Consider the following 22,956-nt stretch of genomic DNA (forward strand, 5'->3'; position numbering starts at 1 on the left):
TCTCCAGCTGAAGTAGCTCCTTCAAACAAACGAGTGTCTCCATTAGTCCTCCCGCCGCCCCATTAAAAATACTCTCAAAGCATATTTCCTGAGAAACGCCGACCGACTCCCAGCACCCGATGGACACAGCTACACTTCGCATTATCTAAAAGTAAAAACGCCTCCACAGAGTCTATTTGTGGAAGTGGGAATGAAAAAAAAAATTAAGTCAATTGACTTTAGCCAATTTTTTTTTAAATAAAGCAAAAGAATAAAACTTATTTTCTATAAGACTGTCATAGATTTGTTTTCTGCATACTTTTTTACTAATGTATCTACTTGGTTGTATTCAGCTCATGCAAGTTATACTCATTCCCCTGTCTGAAACTGGAAATACGTACAAAAAAAAAAAAACATGACCACATGGCAGCTGAGAAAGCAACTGAAGGTTTCCGGTGAATGAACCATCAACGTTCACACGGGGCAAACAGAGAGTCTGTAAAGCGCGGATTGTTGTGGTCAGGAGGAGGACGTCAGGAGAGCCGCTGTCTGACTGCAGTAGTGTGGAAACTTAACAAACCGGCAACCTACGGAGGGATTTCAAAGCGCTCTTTAGGGAGCCCAGTCAACCTGTGACGTACCACAGTAGGGAATTACACCCATTAATCTGTAGTCAAAACAGAAACTCTGGCAGCATTTAAGTAAATAGCTAAGTTCACAATACTAGTTATCTATATATACACATATCTGTACATATCTGTAAAACTCTATAGTAATACCGACCTGTATATTATATTCGGTACATATCCAGCTGTAAATTTAGTTCACAATACTAGTTATCTATATATTATACTCATAGAACAAATCAATCAGTAAAATTCTGTCTATAATAGTATACATCTCTATATTTATTCAGTAATACATATGGAACCATCGTTTATCCTGCACTTGCTGCTATTGCACTTCTGGTTAGACCTAAACTGCATTTCGTTGCCTCGTACCTGTACCTATGTAATGACAAATAAGTTGAATCTAATCTAATCTAAATGTTGCGATTTCTGCTCCAGGTCTGATCAGTATTTTTATTATAAAGATCAAAGGAGTACACTGCTTTTGTTTTGTTTTTTCACTCAGTAGAATACTTTAAACACTTATGCAATGGTAGTGGCCTTTTCACCCACATTATTACTCTGTGTTTAACTACACTACAACAATGTAGCTGTCAAAATGTTATTATGATAACATCTGCTATGCCACTCATTCCATATACAACAAGTATAGATAATTTGTCCCTATATAAAACAAATAAACTAATCACGCCTAACTAATGGTAAACATGTGGTCGTCAAAAGGGAAGCATAAATGTCATTCTGATGAACAGACGCCACAAGATTGGTTTATCTGGCCGACCGCTGATGAAAAAAAAAAAAAAAAAAAAAAGACTTAAAAGCAGGACGCGAAGATGCCGGTCTAATATTTAAAGATTAACGTGATCCAAAGTTTTGGAGCCACAACAGAAAAGGCAGAATCTCCTTCAAGTTTCCACCTGGCCTTTGGGACAACTAAAAGCAGCTGGTCGTCTGATCTAATGACCCACGAAGGAAGATGAGACTGGAGTAAACCATACAGCAGGTTTTATGTTTGATGCTTTATATTTAGTTTATTTTTTTCCTGCTGCTGCTATTTTTCTTTTATTAGCTGGCTGTGTTACACCGTCGGCTCCATTTACTCCTCTTGATTTCCCGCTGTGCTTCTATTGGTTTATATTATGTAAACGAAATTGAGGCGGATTGTTATTGGACAGCTGTGCCGCGGCCTGGAAACCTCCAACAACGCTAGAAGCAGGTAGCAGGTGGATCTGATACAGCAGGGTGATTATTGGCGCTATGCTGATGATGAACATACAGTAAAAGATGGACAATAGCCGTGTTTCCATTCAATTGTCGTGGGAATTTTGAGCAAACTTTTAAAATGCTGCCCAAAAAAAAAGACAAAAATGCAAATTAGGCGTGTTTCCATCTACTGATTTAGGCGAATTAACCGGGTTACATAAAACATAATTTTATCAGACGTTGACGTCACGCATGGCTGCAATAAACGGGAAGTGGAGGTTAAAAGCTAGTATGGACCACTCGTTTTTTTGTTGTTTTTTTTAAAAAGGAGGAATGTGCTGCTATCGGGCAAGCTGCATTTGTTCTGTCATGTCAACTAGTATTGGCGATGTTGCATGTGAGCTAAATGTTCCCTACGTCACAACTTATTCAGCAAATGTGTTTTCACATTAACTCTCTTTCGCAAAATCCACAAACCACCTCAAGCAAGCGCAAAAATGTTTTTTTTTTTTTTTTTTTGCAAAATTGAAGAAGCTATTTAGAGTTTCCATCAACCTTTCCTCACAGATGAATCCATCCAATCAGACAGAAGGATTTCATTCTCGGCTCATTTTGTTTAACTGCTCTTGCTGCTGTGGTGTTGCTACAGTAGAGAGTTGTAGTTCGTTTCAATGTCAAATACAGTTTAACACAAAAACAACTGACTGTAAAGGCTTTTTGGTCATATTCTTATGCCGAAATTCATGATTATTGTCTTTTTCTGCTTTGCACTGCTGAAAGTGAGTCAGGGCACCTCTGATTTTCTCAAACACTCCAAGATAATTTGTCTTAAACACAAGGGAAGTATGCAGGAGGTGTTGACGCTTCATGTCACCTAAACTAAATGAGGCTCACAAATTTAACATATCTGTATTTTATTTAATCAACACCTCGTCGAGCTGCAGACCTCCCAGCTCTGTGTGATCTCTGCAGGGCTGATATGATTTGCTTGGTTTATTAAATTATTGAATACCATTCTCACAGGACAGGCCTGTACAACACAACGTCAAAACTGACTAGTTCACCAACTTTTTTCAGCATCAGTTGTCTTTAGTAACTAGTATAAGTTACTTATTACAATTCATGCAAACATTTAATTCCATTTTCTCCAAATTAGATCATAAATTTGAACCCGATATTACGGTACGAGGCTCTTTGGCCTTTCTCCTCTGCGTTATTGTGTTGGTGCTCTGGATGCTCGTGTTTGTGCAGGAGACGTACCGGCTGCAGGCTCCTCAGAGGGATTCTGGGAGGCGTCGCCTGAAGAAACCACAGCGACACCGTCGGCTGGAGTCCCAGCAGAGACCGAAGCAGCAGCAGCAGCAGCAGCAGCAGCAGCGGAGGGCTGGGCAGAGGTGGAAGGCACTTGAGACGGCAGCGTTCCCGCTTTCTTTGGTGCAACGACGACGCTCCTGCAGAGAGGAGGCATTTATCATTCCTTTATTGTTACCCTGGAAGAACTACTGGGAGAAAACGCTGACGACGACATTACACAGGAGGCCTGACAACACTGGAGGAGAGTAGGAGGGCTTCAGCACAAACTGTCATTTTTCTTTCTTTTTTTATTTTTAAATACTTTGTTTATCAAATTTTCTCATAGATCAAAAAAAATTAGAGTACCTGCAGAAGTCTCACCTGAACATACCAATGCCAATAAATTAAATACAACTCTAACAACCTCAGAGGCCACTTCTCTGCCGTTTACTATCAGCGTTTCAGGGAACATTTTGCCAGGTTTACTACAAACTTCCACGTGTTTTATTATGTTTTATGAGACAGACCAATACAAAGCAGTGCATAATTGAAGAAAAATCTACATCCAGAGACGGGTTTCAGAAGAATTTCATTTCAGGGGGAAATAAAAGACCAGAATCCATGGATTTAACAGCTGTGCCTGCTGAGGGATCATGGACTACAGCATTTGTCGACTGAACGCATCAAACTCTTGTGGAAATTCTCAGGAGGTCAACAGGTAACAGGAGCCAGTTAATGGTGAAAATATAAAACTTTCTCAGGATTCGTAAAGAGTATATTTAATTTTTTTCAGCCTCCTAAGAGGAACAAGATTAAAGACTTACTTGAGAACAGTTTTCATAATATATCCCAAGAGTGATTATCCCAAAAAAAATGGATTTTGGACAGTGCTGATTGTATTTTTTTGTATCACGTTGTATCAAGTATAAAGCATTTATATTTCCAAAAAAAAAAAGAAAAAAAAAAGAAGTCTCACCTGAAAGTTAAAAACTGAACAAAATCCTCTGGTTTGGCTCAGAAATACTTGGAAGCCATCTTTGTTATTTCTCTTAAAATATACCCCAATAGGCCCTTTAAGTACTCGTGCGTTTAGCTTTATTGGAGCGCTTAAGTGAGAAATTACAAATAGAAAGAATTATAAAAAGGAACATTTTTAGTACTTACAAGTCCGGAGCGTGACAACCGTAAAAGGAAGAAATTTGCTCTGGTGACTTTTAACCAGGTTTTGTTTTTTCTGCCTCTTTGTTCACAGTTTTATTGTGTTTCCAGCAAACAGGAGTGAATAAGTAGACAGCAAAGTTATTGCAGATTATTCAGCTTGTTTAGCCTTTAAAAAGCCCATGGTTGCTATTGCAGCAATACCTTCTGATCCGCGGTGCCGACCCTTAGCAGGCAGCTCATCCCTGAATGGTTCTGATTTCAGCTGGCTGCTTCTGTTGCATCAGTGAAACGGACCGAACCACTGGACGCCATCGCACAGAGGCTCTGTTTTTAACAGATGATCTTGCATCTTAAAAGCTTTCTCTAGCCTTTTTTATTTTGGATAAGGTTAGTCTTTGCTGTAATTCATCCAAAGATCATTCAGTATCGCAAGATCATGCAATCACCCAACTCTGCCCACCCAGTCCTTTAATGCCTGTTCCTTTCCAGTTGTTCCTTTCTACTGTCGCACAATACTTGCTCAGGAGGAGGAATTGCTGCAAAGTCAAGGATGTGAAGCAATTGGATTTGCTTTCTTAGGTAACTTTTTGCCAATTTGTATCATAAACTGAACAAGACTGCATTGGAGAATAGCAAGAATCAAATTGGATTGCATGTAATGAGAGTTGTTATTTTTGAGTTCTTAGTTGTAATAAAGAAACTACTTGTTCTGCATGTACAGTTGGACAGCAACTAAGAAATAAAAATCCCAGGAATTTTTGATTTTGTAAAATTCACAAACAAGTTTTTGTTTTCTGAGAAGGCACCAAACTGTGGTTTTCTGCAGAAGAGGTCTGTTCCTCCTGACTGACTGACAGCCCTGTTCATTGTCAATAAAAACATTAAAATTTGACATACTGTGTAAGTTAATAACAAAAAATACTTTCAAATACTTACATTTGTGTTTTTTAAAAAGCTTTTTCAAGTTTATCCATTTTGGATTCATATAAATATTAAGATGGAGGAATCCGTTGAGCTTGATTGCATAGAAATGTCTTTGTTTTTCCCTTAGATTTCAATTTCAATTAATTTCTATTGAGAAGGTCTTAATTGTAAAATAACAACAGTGTGAGAAATCTGAGTAAAAATGGTTTTGGAATTGCCTGTAAGGAATCCTTAACATGCAAAGTCAAGTTTAAGTCATTTTGGAACCTGGTAGATCATTTATACATAAAACCCCCCCAAGTTAAGAGAAAAGTCCCATTATTCTGGTTTTTACTATTTTAAGGATTTATGTTGGTTGTATTAATTTAAGCATTTCTTAATTATAATTAAGATTATTATATTATCAAGGCATGGCTAAATGAACTGAACTTTTTTTATATTGATCCACCCACCTGCCTGTGATCCTGAGAAATGTAGTTTCAATCCTCTGGTTTACATGATGCAACATAAACATAAATACAGCAGTTTTTAAAGTATACTGATTTAGGACGTGTTTAGTTAGCCACATCATTGACATGGTTCAGAACACATTACCAGCAAAAAAAATTATCTGCAACATCTAAAGTTTGTCTTGCGACCTTTTTTTTTTTAAATTATTTTCAGATACAAATACTTCTTAAATTTTTTTAAATTGTTAAAAAATGGACGTTCTCCAGTTGATTATCAAAAAGCCAGCACTGCATTACTAATTAACCTTAATCCTTTCAGCCTGTAAAATCCAAGCATGTTTAGGCTATAATTTGCACTAAAGACTTTTTCATCATTGCTCACGATCCAAGAAATCTGCCCGAGATTAAAGAAGCGCATGCTTTATCTCTCTAACAGTGATTCCTGCTTTAAAGCAAAAAGAAGTGTTTCTCAAAGGGACGTGGCGCGAGCGAGCGGCGTCTAATTCCCATCTGACGAACAGAAGATGGGAGGAGAGCAGCATGCAGATAAGCTGTCAGTTTGGAGCAGGACTCTGACAGACCACTGGTCATATCAAAGGGAGTCTGGTCCTGCTTATCAGTGCTGACACAGAGAAAGCAGGGTCTAATCAGCGACTACTGCTACCTCTCAGAAACACAACCCAACACAGGCTCACCGAGATACGCATCGAATGCACTCATCTGAATGCAAAAGTGGAAGCAGGATCACGGAGAGGAGCTCGCATACGTCCTTGCTCCGTTTCCTAGGGGCCAGTGTGTGTGTGCATACCTCCATGCACTCACACATGCAGCAGAATATTTGTATTATTGGTTCCTGTGGTGCGGACAGAACCCTGGCTGCAGTATCAAAGACTGGGCTCAGGCTGATTTAAGGCAGATTAACTAACAGGTACCATACATGCTTTTGCAACTAAAAACATACCGCAGATGGGGTATGTTACAGTTTACATGCAGACGCAAGAAAAACAGATAAAAACAGAAAGAAATCAGTGTCGGTATCCTGCTACGGTGGAGATAGAAGTATCCTGCAAGTGTTGGTCGTGATTGTGAGTGAACTGGATGGTGGTATCAGGGAGCAAGGGCGGCGTTGACATGAGGCGCCCCGGCTGTTAACAGCAGCACAGGGTGATTGGGGGGGGGGGGGGGGGGGGGGGGAAGCTGGAGCGCCCCTTGTGTCTGGAGGTTGGAAAAATGGGAAAGGACGGAGCTCTGAAATACACAAACACATGCATGCTGCCGTGGACAGTGCCGCGCGCGTGTTGGGCCTTCGATCTAGGCCTCGGCGAAGGCCCGGTGAATTATTCAGCAGCTCATTATCAGCAGAGGGTCGATTAATCAGCCGTGAGCGGCCACACTCAACCTGCGAGCAGAAGCCCAGACCGAAGCGTCTGTGTGTGAAGCTGGGACTGAATTATTTAAAGCTCTCAACACACGCAGGATAACAGCAGTCAGTCTGCGCCGTGATTCCAGTAACCTCTGTTGTTTTAGGTCAAAGTGTGCGACTGAGGAGCAAAATGTCTCTAGTGGACGTGGAGGTAAACGCTGTTCTTTGAATATATGCAGCGGATAGATGAAAAAAAATATATAAATGCCTGTGAAATTTCTCAGTTATCTGGGTGATATGTAATTGGGTAATATGAAAAGCAATATGTAATTGTTTTTTATGTATTTCTATGCACATAAAGGGTGGAAGGTTATTACATGAATGCAAAAACACAATTATTTTGCCCAGGAATTTCGAATTAAGACATTTAAACTCCACAACATCGAACACCAGAGGACTAAGGGCAGCAAGATAATGATGGAGTTCTTCTGCAAGGCTTGTAGAAACCTAAAATTTTTTGCATTTGCATTTGAGTGTATGTCCTAGCTGTATAGGGCTGTTTCACTTAATAGATGGATAATATGCAATTAGAAAATGGGGAGATGCAAGAGAATATGGAGAGGATGAAAAACCCCTAAAGGCTGCTTTGCTGCTTCAGGACTGAACATTTCACTGTATGGCCAAAAAAAATTCTAAAATACAAGCAATCAGTGTGTGACCTAAAGCTCAGGCGCTTAATGTATTTTGATCCAAAGCACATGAGCATGTCCGCCTTTAATTAGCTAAAAGACAAGAAAGCTTTGGATTGGCCTAGTCAAAGTCTGGACTTCAAACAGGTTGAGATGCTGTGGCCGTTATCTTAAACGGGCTGTTAAAGTTCAAAAACCCTCCAATACATCTAAAATAAAACATCAGTGCAAAGAAAAGCGAGTCCAAATTCCTCCAAAGTGAAAAGAGATGCAGTGCCAGTTACTGTAAACGCTTGATGTATCCTGTAAGGTAACAACTTATTATGTTTTTCCACAATCTGTTGGTTGGGTAGGATGGATTGTTGACTTTATTAGAGGAAATCATTTGTTACCGGCCATTTTTTCATTTGTTCAGATTATCTTTGAAATTCTAAACTGTTTGATGATCTGAAACAATAAAGTGTGACAAAAAAGCAGAAACAGAAGAAATGTGTTGCTCCTGGTACTGTATAAACTAAGTACCCCAGAATTTAAAGGAGAAATTCAGATATTCATTTTCTCACCTATACATGAATTATTATAAATCTGACAGTGATCCACTGTTCGTCAGATTTTCTACGGTAAATGCGGAACATTTATGCAAATCTAAATTTGTCCTGCAATATGAAAACAATCCCACACATAAAGATGCTTTAGCAAAGACCTGCTGTGTCTTCAGGTTTATTTCAGGTGTCTTTGTGGTTTAAGAAAAGCCCCGATCTAAATCATCAGCTAAGTCTAGGAAAACATGAAAAAAGAGACGAGTCAGAAGGTCCTGCTGGGATCTGTGTGTGTGTGTGTGTGTGTGTGTGTGTGTGTGTGTGTGTGTGTGTGTGTGTGTGTGTGTGTGTGTGTGTGTGTGTGGGGGGGGGGGGGGTCTGTTTGGGGCTGAATCAGGGCAATGATGGTTACGAGTGTCAAGAGTAAAAAAAAAAAAAAAAAAAAAAAAATCAAATTTGTGTCATTTTAAGCCTATTTAACAAAAAGCAGGAACGACAGGACTTTTTTCCATCTGTAAAGAACATAGAATAAAGCTGCCCCTACCCCACTTATTGCTGGTCAGTAGGCTCAGAGAAGGGTCTTAAACTTTCCCTCGCTTACGAGACAGAAGAGTTTGAATCTAAGTTTTGAATCTATTATTCCCAGATCTTAAAGATGGAAAGGTTGTGATAACAAAAGGAGCCCAAAGATTAAACCCCAGTTTCCAAGCTGGGAGCGGCATGCAGCAGATTGCTCAACTAATTTAACAACTTAACTAACATCACTTAGTAAAACTCGTTTACTCGCAAAAACAGATAACTTTAAATACTATTTTTTTTTGGTTTTTACTTAAAATATTAGCAATATTCTTTTTATCAAAATAATGTTATGGTATAAATTAAGAAGAATTAACCGTCATATTGTCAATAGAAATAAATGTTGATTTTGACATTTTTATAACAAGCAATCATGTTTTTTGTTTAACATTGTTCAGCTTATACCATGACACCATGGTTTTTTATTTATTTTATTTTATTTTATTTACATACGACTGAAATTGTGAGGTTTCCAAGCAGTCCGTCTCCACAGTTGATACAAAAAGTTCCAACCGTCTAAAAACAAAAAAAAACCCAACAATGGCTAAATAACACTGAAGCATGTCAGCAATGCTAAAGTTGCAATGCTTATCAGAGGGAATTTGAACTTTAAAAAAAAAAAGTAAATACAACGGCAACATTGTCATTCTATTATGCATTAAAACAGAAGAAAAACTTTTTTTTCTTTAAACAAAGCTGGAAAGTGGCATTAACTCAAATGTATCATTTCTAATATTTATGGTGCAACCTGCAGCAACACGACTGTATGGAATGCGATTATTTCTGTGGGGGGAAAAAAAGTGGATTAATTTATAGCTAAGCTAAATCAAACGACAAAGTTAATTACTGGCTCTGTGATCTAAAACAGACAATTTCACTGTTGGTTGGAATCTGTAGCGTAAAATGCAAAAAAGTGGGTCTCACCCAGACATGTCCGCCACCAGTAATCCATTAGCAACATTTCGCCAACAGCGCAACTCGTCTTCACATCAGCTCACACACGCATGCAGGGCCTGCTATCAGGAATGCAAACAACTGCGCCATGTATATCCTAGTGTCTAACACTCTGCACATTCTGCTGAACCATCCCAATCTAAATCACAGACATGTACAATGACACTGTTTAGCTCTGGTTAGTGTCAGCAAATATTTGCAGACTGGCTGTCATAACAGGGGCATAGCTGGGAAACGCATGGGAGAAATCCAGCAGGTCTCCCGCTGGTACATAAATCAGCGCGGGATGCTTCACCCTCTGACCCGGGAGCAGTTTTTATCTCGTAGATCCCCGCATTTTTCAATCGTTGATCTCGTAAATCTGGCCCCTCTGGGCACGCTGAAAGTTGCCGTGTTTTGACAGAAGGTGTCGAATGTCAGAGCAAGACTCAGGATGCTGAGGAGCGATGAAAATATTACGACTGCATGATAAACGCTACAGTGCTACGGTGTGAAACGCTGAATCTTAAGTGTTGGGAAGAGGGCAGCAGGATAAACCTAAGGGTCCCACCACAGCAATTTAATCAAGTTGAGCTCTTTACTTTGACTAGGACACGTCAACATATCCATTCCTTTCAAATCAATCTTAGTTAAAGACTTACTGTGGACCCGGTTGGAGCAAAACTTGTTGTACTACGTTCCCTTCCACACACCTGGGAAACACCTGGAAACCACCAGAACTCCTCTTTTCATGGAGATGATCAGACATGCTGGTGACAATAAGGTCTATTTGATTACTAGCGCCTGGCTATTTCTTTCAGCAGCATCACACACTGCTTTTCCATTTTTGGCCTATGGAATGCTAAGTATACTACTGCTGAACTCTGTTGTGGGATACAAACATCAGAGTTTAGATGTAAATAAGTTCAGAACGTTGATAAATAAAACTCCTACATTGAGAAAAGGAGTGTACTTGTTTCCTGTGGCTATAAAGACATTGTTTAAACAGATTTTCCTCTTTAAAAGGCATACTATGCAACATTTTTCAGTTAATTAATGTGTTCCATACCGTTTTGGATGATTAAATGAGTCATTTCAGGTCGAACTAAGGTTTTCTCGGCCGCCCTGGTGGTCTGTAGGGGAAATACCGCACTTGCAATTGCAGGAGCCCTCGGCCCGCACACACAGGCTCAGAAGTCTCGTGCAAGACCGCGTGAGTCGGTCTTGCTTTACGGCAAGAACTGCTACACGCCCCCAGTGAAAGGCATGCTCGTTGCTAGCGCAGTAGCGATATTTGTGCAGTTATCATGGCGGAACCAGCGAGAAAACAGCGAAAGCCCATGTTGGAGCAGGCAAGAAAGAGAAAAAGGGTTCTGGACAGAGAGAGGAGTCGTACACGGGTGAACATCGGGCAAGCTTTTTACGAATGGTGAGAGCTAAAAGAAAAAGAAGGCTGCAAGGCTGACGCGGACCTCGCGTTTCTGCTGATGCGATTGTAAGTAACATTGGAATGGTTTCTCTCTCTCTCTCTGTGTGCATGTTCATACTTTCACTGTGTTAGTCATTGTTTGTACAGCCGTTTTTTTCGACTTTTCGTTGCGTTCGCCTGTCTGCTAAGCTCAAAACAACCGCGCCTGGCTTGACGGAGAAACCAGAACAGCTGAGCATCTTTATGACAGTGCACTTTTACTTTCGCCCTCTGGGGGGAGCCTCGCTGGAAAATCAACCCTGGTTGCATAGTATAGCTTTAAAGAACATTCATGAACATAACTTTGGTCAGATCCACAGCCAAACCTTCGCATCGTGTTAAACATCCCTAGAAAGTCCAAGAAACATCACCATTGTGCCTTTACAGGGCATAAAAAACGGGCTCAGCAGGGCGGTACAGAACAAAGCTGCAATAACTAAGACTTTGCATGTATAACTGCAGCGATATAGCAGATAAAAGAGCCTGCAGAGGATAGTGAGAGGAGCTGTAGGCGCCCCTCGCATTATGTGCAGGACCTGTTTCAGAGCTGCAGCAGAAACGGGCTTTTAACTTTTAGCCAGACTCCTCACACCTTCTCCAGGAACCTCTGAACAAACTGATTTAAATTTGTGTTCGGTCGCTTTGGATGCATCCACTCACAGGAGGTCAAATGTCAGCTGGTTGTGCCTACAGTGCAATCTGGTGAAAAATATTTAAATGACAAAAAGCTTGTTAAAAGCTGCCTACTTTGTTCCATCAAGACTTCGTGCTCTTGATGTTTTGTCAATTTCCTCTTTACTCAGGAGACGAGTAGAAGCCGTCCGCTGTAGCTCTGCCCCCCCAACCCACGCTTTGAAAGCTGATAAAGGAATCAATTATAATCCACTCAGTCTGCAGTATGGAAACGAGCATCTGTGACTACAAGTGAAAAAAAATATCTAAAAAAGGTTCAGAACCACAATGGATATGTGATATATAAACCTTATAAAAATCTAAATAAATTAGCCGTCTAACCTGGAGCCAGTCACCACCGCTAGAGATGCTTTTTAAACATCACGGGTTTAACGTTACACTTTTATAACTTAGGTCGACCTTTCATCAGCAACAAATCTGTTCATATCTTTAGGGCTGTGTGGCAATATTAACAACGCTGGAATTTTTCCACATTTTGCAACATTTTAACTACAAACTAACGTAATATTTTTTTTTCAGTGTTTTATGTCACAGACAAACAGGCGATGCTACAAACATGTTGCATCATGAAGTTCGCCCTCATGTACAAATCACTCAGTATGCAACAAGCTACAATGGGAGGGTTGAGATTAAAGCACCCTTCAAAGTCCTAAATCCAATTGAGAATCTATGGGAAGACTTCAGAATTGATGCCTAAGTGCCATTAGTCCAATCTAACTCAGTTGAAACTATTGTGCTAAGAGCAAAAGTCTCTAAATGAGCAAAGCTGCTTGAGTTACACCCAAAAACACTGCAACAGCGCAAGATGTGGTTCGACGACGTATTGACTCTAGTATTGGTGGCTGAAAAGAGATGCATGCCACACTTTTCAGATTGCAGTTTGTTGTGAACCAGGTCTGATTTTCCTTCTGTTTCACACTCATGCTCAACTGTGTGTTGGTGCATCACATAAAAATCCAAGCAATACACTGAAATGTTTGGTAGTAATGTGAAAAAATGTAGGAAAAGTTCATCTCTGATGTGAATAGGGCTGCACAATAATTCCATATCAGTATGTATGTATGTATATATATATATATATATATATATATATATATATATATATATATATATATATATATATATATATATATATATATATATATATATATATATATATATATATATATATATCAATCTACAGACGTATATTGATACAAAAGAAAAGTGTCAATAAAAAGTTCAATAGCATAACAGTTTTTCTTCCTTTTTCATTCTAGCCATTCAGGTTAATATTACAGTCATTACATCCTCCCATCCAATCACAACGCAGACCCAGAAAAGCTCCGCCCCCTTCAAAGAGTTCAGAGAGTACGCATTATTTGTTTCTTTGTTTAAAAACTTTAGTTTTGATAAAAAAAGTTGGTTTAATAAAATTTTAATTCAGGGTTTGTGTGTTCTTTATGTAAAAATAGGTTACTAAGCAACAGCATAACATGGCCAGGGCTGCACCTAAAATATATGTTTTGAATTTGTTGAGTAAGTATTGATATCGATCAATATCAATTCTATTTTATCTATGTGCTTTTTTTCTATATCGTCCAGCCCTAGATGTGAAAATATTCCCACAGACCTTTCAAACACTGGGAACTTTTCAAATGTCCTTAAAAACATGAAGTCCACCGTATCCGTTTCTAAAAGATTCAATAATCTCCCTTTTTACACAATCTGGCTTTTAAATTAAACTATGAACCATATGAACCATTGTTGAGCATTAAGCGTCCACTTTCTGACTTCCCACATTACAACCAACTGTCAACCTTCACCATTTAGTGATGAAATGGAAACTTTAGACAGGTAAGCCGTCCATCGTACAGGAAGCTTTCATCTTCTCCTAACAGCGGAGGCATCGTTTGGTCTCTGCATGAAGAGGCTCCTGCAGTCGAGCTGTTGCCCTACGTTCTCCAGCTCTCCTGCCGTCCTCTCTCCCCACTGAGTGAGCTCAGCGGACAGGAGCCAGTCTAATCCCCCTGATATGAGGAGCGCCCTGAGACCTGACAAAGCATTCCTGAGATAAAGGCACGCGATCGCAGGAGATGCCGCGGCGTTCCCACAGTCGGAGGCCAGCAGACTGGCTGCCTTTCAGAGAGGGAGACGTAGAAAGGTTTTCCCCCGGTACGCGGGGACTTTGACTTGACACTCATCTCCCCTCTTCTTCCAGTATCTGTTTTCTCCGTCTCCCCAGCCGAAGCCGCTCTGCGCCACGTGTAAAGCGTCTGCGAATCAACGCTCCAAATGCAAACCAGACCGATAACAATCCTCTCTCACCTGGGTTCGTCTGCGACTTCAGTACCCCACCGTCTTTGAAGCCCTGCTCCCGACTGTTCCCCCCCCCACCACCCCGCACCATCAGAGCTAATGCAAATTGTACCTTTTTTTTTCTTTTCCCCCACAAGAAAAAGCGGGGAGACGCAGTACGAATGTTAGACAGGGCGAGACAAGAGGAGGAGATGAAAAAGAGCTGTTAAATATCAGTGGCAACGTGAAAGCAAACAGCTTCCGTCCCGCTGTCTCGGCATCACAGAGACGACTCCTGTTTTTCTCAAGGCAGGATCTTTGTAAAGCGTTTTGCTCTGGATGACGAGCCGCACTGACACACAGCAGAAAAAGAAAAAAAACAACAAAAAAAACAAAAAACACAAAGAGAGTTAAAAGGAAAAGGCTAAAAACTCAGAATGCTTTTTCAAGATCCACCAAGGCGTCCTCCGAGGATACCAAGCTGAGATGTCTTCAAGGTCTGACTTTCAAAAGTCCCCTGCAGCTATGTTGAGATACATGGCATGAAACTGCTGACTGCAACGCTGGAGGATCACAAAACTTTATACCATCTGGGTTTGGAGAAACTGTCAAAGCTGTCAGCTCTCAACAATTCTCCAATTTATGCCACAGACACAAAGACGCGGTGCAAAAAGACGCCAAACTGTTTGTTTGATACTGAAAAGTGTTCAGGCAGCCATTTACCCTTTGCCCCTCACCTATCAAATGAGCGAAACTGTAGCGACGATCGTCTGTCGAAGTCGCTGGCAGGTCCCAGGAAGGACGGCGGCAGCAGGCCCGGGTCCACCATCAGGTCTTCGGACGGCGTGCTCACCAGGCTGCGGAGGATGTCCTTCACGTTCTTGGACTTCAGGTCGGCCGGAGGCGCTCCTCTGACCTCGGAGGACAGAGTGGACAGGGCTTCTGAGACGGCGTCGGGGCCGTGCGCCGCGCCGGAAGAGGACAGGTCGGCCTCGCTCGCTGCGGCCGAGGCGTGGTCCTCGCCGATGCCGGAATCGTAGCGTCTCAGAGAGAAGCCGTTTTCCACCTCCGCTCCGGCGGAAACAGCACCGCTGTCTGAAGATAGAGGGTTAATCAAAACTGTGAGTAGTGGAAACAACGAGTTTATCAGCTGGGGTTTGAAATAAATAACGGCCATTAATGGGGAAAGACGGACCAATCAGTCAGCCGGAGATTGGCTTTTTTAAACACTCAAAAATCAGATTTTTTTTTTCCTAGAACAGTCCAGAGTCAAATATCTCGTACACAAACCTGGCAAAGAAACTGATTCTGAATTAAATTTCTGATGCATCAACACCAAAACTGATTCCAGTATCTGACTGCATTCACTTTGAGCGTTTTTCTTTAAAGTTAGGTAAAAATCAGGTTAATAGACGATACTTTGACATAACGAGATTTTCTAGTCATTCCCTCCTGTTACATCCAAATCTAAGCTGCATTTCTTTCTCTCTCGCGCGTTTTTTATAGTGTTTTTATCAACGAAGGCAAAAATCTCAATTGACAGAAATCCTCTTAAATAATCCTTGAAATCAGAATCAGACGGGAAACAAAGGTAAGTGTTTAAAACTGAGACGAAAACACAAAGAAAACAGATTTTCTAGTCTTTCCCTCCTGTTACATCCAAATCTAAGCTGCATTTCGTTCTCTCTCTCTCTCTCTTTCTCTTGCACGTTTTTATAGCGAAGACAAAAATCTCAATTGACAGAAATCCTCTTAAATAATCCTTGAAATCAGAATCAGACGGGACACAAAGGTAAGTGTTTAAAACTGAGACAAAAACACAAACAAAGCAGGCCAGTTCAAACTTCGGTTTAATGTTTCTTTTTGTCTGGTCTGATAGTTTTACAACCTGCCGCGTGACAGGGAAGAAGGCTGATTTTGCACCTTGTGAACCATTTCTCCCATAGGTTTGTGAATCATTTTTACTTGGAATGCCCTGGTATTTTAGAGTCTACGATGCCACGCATTCCTACAGGCTTATTGAGAGAGAAACAGACCCAGAGCATCACAGATCCTCCACCATACGCACCCTAGCCAGGATTAGGTGCTTTCTCCACATATCCATCTCTTGCTTACAAACCAGACTCCTCTGGAAAATCGCCTAATATTAATCACATCTAACCAATGCCTATTGTTTCCATTAAAGCCTTTAGGACTTTACTACTAGCTTTTAGCAAAGTCCACCTGCTTATTTTTGCCATGGGAACACAAAACTGACTTTTAGCTGACTCATTAAGTCTGCCTTACTTGACTGACAGATCTTCCTGTCTTTCCCATTTTGAAGAGCTGTTCTGAATTACTAATTTAATACCTTTAGACTCTCTGACCAACATATTTCTAGTAAATTCCTAAGGGTGCCATTAAGTGTGGCACTGGTGATCGTTTTCTTATGCAGTATTTTTGTCCTTGTCAAATATATTTGCAGAAATTAAAAGTTGGATTTAACATTTTTTCTAACATTATATTATACCATGGTTATTAAAACTTCCGTTTTGTTTGGAACGTGTCTGTATACCTGTGCTCCTGGAAGACTGGGAGCGAAGAGGGTGTCTCCTGTCATTGTGGGGCTCCAGGATGTCACGATACTTTGACACCATGAGGACTGAGATGAAGTAGACCACGGCAAGTGCCAGAAACTGAGCCTGCTTACTGTCCTCCTGAAACAAGCAGAATACACTAAAAAAAAGAAAAAAGAATCTATCCTAGAAAAAGCATCGACACCCAGAGGTGGGACGCTGTGAAGGATGTGTGCATGTCTTGGCTGTAGAACTCACGATATCTCTGAACACGACAGCCCTGAGGCGGTTAATGTCCATGTCCTGAAGGAGCCGGTCCAGATCTCTGACTGTAGACATGCCCCCTGTCACTGCATCAACAGGACTCTGTAATGTGCGTTAAAATTAGTCCATCATCACATAAAAAGGCATCATCTGCAACTAACTGAAAAAGGAACAGACAGATACTACAGTAATCACAGGGACTAGAGTGGCCAGTCTCTAAAGCGCCATCTCTGGCCCCCGACTGCTATTCAAGAATGATTTGGCCCACCGGCACAGGTGGTTAATGTAGATGGAGATCCTTTTATTTTTATTTAGACCATTACAGATAAGTTAAAATCTTCTTACAACAGAAAATGGTAGGTATAACACAAAGTAACCACGCTTTTTACCATTTCTTTAGTTTCATAGTAAATCTGACCACATCTATCCAACAACTTTAACTTTGATGCACCAAAACCTGCTTTTTAAGTCGCTTATTAAAATCGGTTCAATACAGCAAAAAGTATTGAGCCAAAAAAAAATCCTCTTCTGATTGCAGAGAACAGACTTCTTTTTATTTTGTTTGTTTTAACGTTTTTTCTAAAAAATAAATTACACACTTTTACAGATTTTCTAATACGGCAAACATGCAAAATCCTTTCTAAGTTTTGGATGTACAATGATTTACACATCTCTTTCCTGCAGAAAGTCTAATTTGTTTAATAACCTTTTGCATGCACATATCTTGTAACATCAGACTGATAATATGCAGCACTCTATGTGCTGCATATTATCAGTCTGGGACTGCCTCCGTTGAATCTGTTTGGGGAAAGGACCAGAACTCTCCAAGCTGATTGGGCGAAGAGACACCTAGAGCCTGCCTAGGTGTTGGTTTTAGCCAATCACGGTATCAAATTAAAACGTAAGTATGAGGATGTGATAGCAGTAGCAGCTGCTAACCCCCCGTCCGTCAGTGCTGCCATGTTTGTGTTGGTACAGCTGTGGGCTCAACCACCCCTGCTTTCGACGTAGCGGTATGTCCCGCCTTAAACCAAAATGCTGCAATGTGATTGGCCTGAACCGCTTTTGGTCCCCAGAGGAACAGTAGAAGCCGCAGCGGTACAAGATGGATTCTTGTGTGTTTATGAACGCACAAATACCAAGGTTAGTTATTTTGTGGAGCAGGTTAAAAAAAAAACCTTACTATATCAATATTTTTTTATTGTTATAACTTTCAGTTCTAGAGTTCTTTTGCGTGGTCAATTTCAGCCCATCTGACAAAAGGTTTGGACAGCCCCTGTCCGGTGTATGCATACTGGAACAGTTTGTGTTGCAGGGTTAGGGAAGCCAGCCCTCCAGGGATCATGTCCTTAATATAATGGCTTTCCTATAGAGCCACTGCATTATAAATGAGCTTTAACACCCAGTTCAGGGAAAAGCAACATGACTTTACTGGAAGTCACTGTATCAAATCAGAGGGGCAATGACAAAGGGCCTTGTCTAGTGTAACAAATAGCAAGGCGTCCCGTAATACAATAAGACATGAGCTAATGCAATAACACTTGGTGGCTGCTGGTGAAGAGAACAAAGGACAAACCTGCCTGCTGTCAAACGCTAAGGATGGCAAAAGGAAAAGAACTGTAAAATAAAAGGTTAACGCTCTTTGATTTACATCGGATGTTGCTCCTTTCTGTTTAGAAGCTTTAAAAACAGAAAAGCACAACAGAATCAGCTGATTACCAAATCCGGGTTTGGACCAGACTATTGTGATCTTTTAACACTTTAGCTCCATGGGGTCAAAACGACCACCCCTCTCTTCAGTGTGGAAGCTGTTACAGTAGGAAGGGGACGTAGAAGTTTGCTGTTTCCAGTAGCAGTGAGGTGTTAACTCAAATTAACTCAGAGGAACAGCAGAACGACTGCAAAAAGGTAACTAAAAGCAAGTAAAATCTTCTTAAAATTTGTGTATTTGTCCTTTATTTGGGCTGGTAAATAAGATGATCTGCCAATTTAATTAGTATTTTTCCCCCCAAAATAAGATAATTAGAAATTCTGCACTTGGAATAAGATGATGAGATGAGTTGTTCCTATTTTAAGTTCAAAAGTCTTATTGGCAGATCATCTTATTTACCTGCTGAAGTCAAAGGCAAATAAACTAATTTCAAGAACATTTTGCTTACTTTCAATTCTCTTTGTGCAGTGGACTCAGTATTCTACAGAAATGTGTCAACTCTTCCTTCATGCTGTGACAACAGTGAGCTAAACCTTGACATGTTGAGGTCAAGAAAAGGAGCCGTGTGCCACTCGACGTACATTTGTACCCCCCAGAAAAGTGAACAAACAGCAGCAAAATGGAAAAGTTTTAATCTTAGCTAATCTATAGACAAATTCTAGAGCACTAAAATGCTACAAACAATTAAAATGTGACTTCCAAGTAATTTTTTGGTGTGTTCTAAATTAGTAACACTGTGATCTACAGCGCCTGCTCTCACATGCACTGTGAGACCGAGGCCTGGCATCCCCACAGGGCGTTGCACCCTCAACCTAAATTGACCCTCAGTCAGTGGGTAGAAAACTATTATATCTGAAATTATCCAAGTGTCTGAAGTAAACAAAATGTAATAACTTCATTTTAAGTAAAAAAAGGCCCATATTGTAAACCACCTCCACTGGATAACAATCTTATTAGGAGCTCGAGGTCTTTAGCTACAACTTCACCGAGTAATGGAGGATGGATTAGAAAAACACTTTAAGTTGATTTACAGACCAACATATGCTTTTATTTTTTACATTGCATTTGAATTAATGCTTTAGATCAGAGTAATGGACCTCTCTTAATTATCTGACCGCCTATTTAATTTTATCATGCAGAAGCCAGGCCCGGTAAGATGTCAGGTCGGCTCTCAGTATGAACAACTGATACAAGCGGGACCAAGCACAAAGATTTTTTTTAAATAATTATTTGGAGCTTTTAATGAGAATCTGAATGAAGTTGGATATCAGCAGCTCAATGTTCTACAAAAGTCGGACCTCGGAAATTATCTGATCATGCATGCGTAGAAACACATCCTGTTGAAAAATGCAACTTGCCTGTGCAGACGCAGACTTGGCCGTTCCTACCGCGGTGCTGGGGATGACGGTGTAGCTTCTCGCTGAGCCTTCTGCGCTCTTAAACTGCGCTTGTTGACACTCCAGACAGTTTCTCACCGCTATAGCACACACTGGGGAGGGGAGGACAGAGGCATTATAGATGTTATTTATTAAAAGTTACCGTTAGGCAACGTAGATACAGTGATTTTAAACTTTCTACATCAGTGTGGTTATGGTTCAAATGCAACTGAGGGGAAACCCCAAACAAAGATCCGGGTTTTTGAACAGAAGAGCAGGAGGGAAGCAGCTGAGAAAGACGAAAAACAAGAGAAAAAGTAGGGGCCATGACAAGGTCGGTGCTCCGGCCACCTCTGGCAGCACCGCTCACTCTTCCCTGCTCCACCTCTCCTCCCAAGGTCACAGTGCAGGGGTGTCCTCCTGAATCATATCCACCGCGTGCTGCTCCCATAACAAATGACACCGCTGGAGTGCAAGCGTGCTGAGTAGGCAGCGTCCTTCGGTGGGGGGAGAGGAAAAAAAAAAAGAAAAAAAAAGAAGAAATTCTTGTTTCCCGACAACTTCGGGCGGGTTCAGAAGTGACACGGTTAACGTTTTGTAATTTAATGTACCGCTCCTCCCCGGAGCCCCCCCTCCTCAGCCCCCCCCCCCCTGCTGCGCGGCGCTTGACAACTGACAAATGTTAACTCTGCAGCATTAAGATTACCGTGGAGGGAATTATTCCGTTTGGAAATGGGCTCGCTTTTTTTCCATTAGGACCACTCTTTCATACCGCCATTTATAAAAACGAGAGGCAAGAGGGAGGGGCGTGGCGGGGACGGACGGCAAAATCTTGTTACAGTTTCCCAAAATCAGATTAGGTGCCAGCAATGGGGAGCGCATACCTCATCAAATATTCATTTCATAAAGGCAGCTTTCTAAAACCGGTGCTTCATAAGCCTCGCAGCAGCAATGCAATCTGAGTGGGGGGGGTTCTCAGGATAATCAGCCCCGCTGTGGCTGCGTTCTGGTTTTAAATCGCTGCTTAAAACAAAACTGAATACGATCCGTGATTTTTTCATTTTCATGTTGTTTCTGCATGTTTACGTTATCGTCTGTAATAAGAAGGCGCGCCCCAGAAAACTGAATAATGCAACAATTTATTTATCTTTTATTCAGCGATTGCGAGGTTAGGTTTTTTTTGACGCTGTCAGAGGAAACCTTAATGGCGAGGAACAGAAGGCAAAACAACGCTTGGGGCTATGCAGCCGCGCAGCACTCCACGGCACAGCCAAGGCCATTACGGGCAACGCACTCGATCACACTAGCAGCGTTTCTAAAGAGATGCCATGCAGCAGGGTTATAATAACGTGATAAGGGGAAGCTGATTTAAGTCAAGCATAAGAGGGTTGAGAGCTGCTGAGTTTTCAGGGGAGAAAAAAAACAGGAAAAAAAAAAACACATAGGAAGAAAAATGAGTGGAGCCAACAGGAATGGAGTAAATCTACAAGAAACAATCAGGTAAGAAAGAGGAGCTAAATCTTTAAAAGGATGAGCAGTTTTATTTATTTTTTTTATTTCAATTATCTCATTATCTCTAATATAACTAATTAAAAAACAAGAAAGGCATTTATTTATTCTAAGGCAGGGGTTCTAAAGCCAAACTGTTGTCATACCTCCTACTTTTAGCTGATTTTTTTTACCTTACTTGATGAAGGTGACGGAGTTGAATATTTGTCCATTGTGTTACTCAGCGCAACCCCGACCCATCCTCAGCAGTGCCTCAGGCCCAAAAACATGCATTTTACAGACCCCCAACCTGTGGTTCGTGGACCCCCTGGTGTCCGGGGACCCCAGTTTGAGGGCCGCTTGTAAAGCATAAACATAAATTAAAATCTTCTGACAGCAAAAACTTTGCCGTTGGTTTAATTGGTGCATTTAATCAGCATTTTATTTTATTTTTTGCAGACAGCTTATTATGAATCAAAACATAACCTGCTAAGTTATGATTGCATAATTGTGGTAAACTGTAAAATCTAGCAAAGATATCCTAATTTAGCCTGGATGTCGGTCTTGGGTCTGACCAAGGTGAGGCCACCAAACCAGACTTCATGGTCCCGTGTCGCTGCAGGTTCTAATTTGGCTGATTTTTAACTCTCAAAGTCTAAGCTTACAGCCAAAGAAAGACGGTGCAACACCGGGATAATGATCAGTAAATTGTCATCTCAATTTGGAAAATGTAATTTCATATAGAGCAACAGCTGCATTTGATTTGACATTCTCCCCCCAGTTTAGAGCTGTGTGTGGGGCTTGTCATGGAAATGACTGCTGGTGGACGGTCTCCTGGCTACAGAGGGGCGCCTTTGCTGCTCAGAATGGCCTCCATGGAGATGGTTGAAATGATGGTAAGGAAACATTTACAATGTTTGAAATCATCTCAGACTTACAGTGATAATTACGGGAAGAGCAAAACGCTGCTTTACAGGCACAGCGACAACAAGGTTCAGCAGCAACAAGAGATAATTTGTTTCTTTTGAGCTTTCAATCAACTTCAAATTTCCATGAAGCACGTGAGATGTGGAGATACCGTCAGCTCGTTGGAGGACTTTGATAAAGGGGAAATTTAACCATTAAAAAAAAAAAAGTCTGCAGCTGCCATGTTAAGGGTGGAAACACAATATTTAAAAATTGGTTAAAAATGTCACCATCATTGATTCTTTACTTTTATAGTGTTTTTTTTTTTTTACTACACCTAAACCTTTATCACTCTGCTAGTTGCCAGGTACTGCCAGAGGTTGTTGTTGGATGTAGCAACTATTTTACCAACAGTTTTCCCCTTAAAAAAGCCACAGAGCAGCTTCACCCCCCCGGTCTAAAGCTTGGGTTTAGAGGCCT

At 40.9% G+C, this 22,956-nt stretch overlaps 1 protein-coding gene across 10 annotated transcripts in view; it reads right to left on the reverse strand.

The window, feature by feature from the left end:
• Positions 1 to 22,956, reverse strand: part of lrba (LPS responsive beige-like anchor protein) — a 302,458-nt gene that overhangs the window by 192,056 nt on the left and 87,446 nt on the right. For 8 of the 10 annotated variants that reach the window (XM_036137533.1, XM_036137532.1, XM_036137531.1 and 5 more), the window contains exons 26-30: positions 20,065 to 20,195; positions 16,990 to 17,097; positions 16,731 to 16,872; positions 14,914 to 15,271; positions 3,072 to 3,262 (exon numbers count right to left, since the gene is read on the reverse strand). In XM_036137533.1, the coding sequence (XP_035993426.1) occupies positions 3,072 to 3,262; positions 14,914 to 15,271; positions 16,731 to 16,872; positions 16,990 to 17,097; positions 20,065 to 20,195 (930 nt within the window). Of the gene's footprint in view, positions 1 to 3,071; positions 3,263 to 14,913; positions 15,272 to 16,730; positions 16,873 to 16,989; positions 17,098 to 20,064; positions 20,196 to 20,433; positions 20,567 to 22,956 lie in introns of those variants that run through there. The other 2 variants (XM_036137534.1, XM_036137527.1) reach the window with 2 other exon arrangements.

The sequence above is a fragment of the Fundulus heteroclitus genome, chromosome 5 (assembly GCF_011125445.2).
Source record: "Fundulus heteroclitus isolate FHET01 chromosome 5, MU-UCD_Fhet_4.1, whole genome shotgun sequence".
NCBI classification, from domain to species: Eukaryota; Metazoa; Chordata; class Actinopteri; order Cyprinodontiformes; family Fundulidae; genus Fundulus; species Fundulus heteroclitus.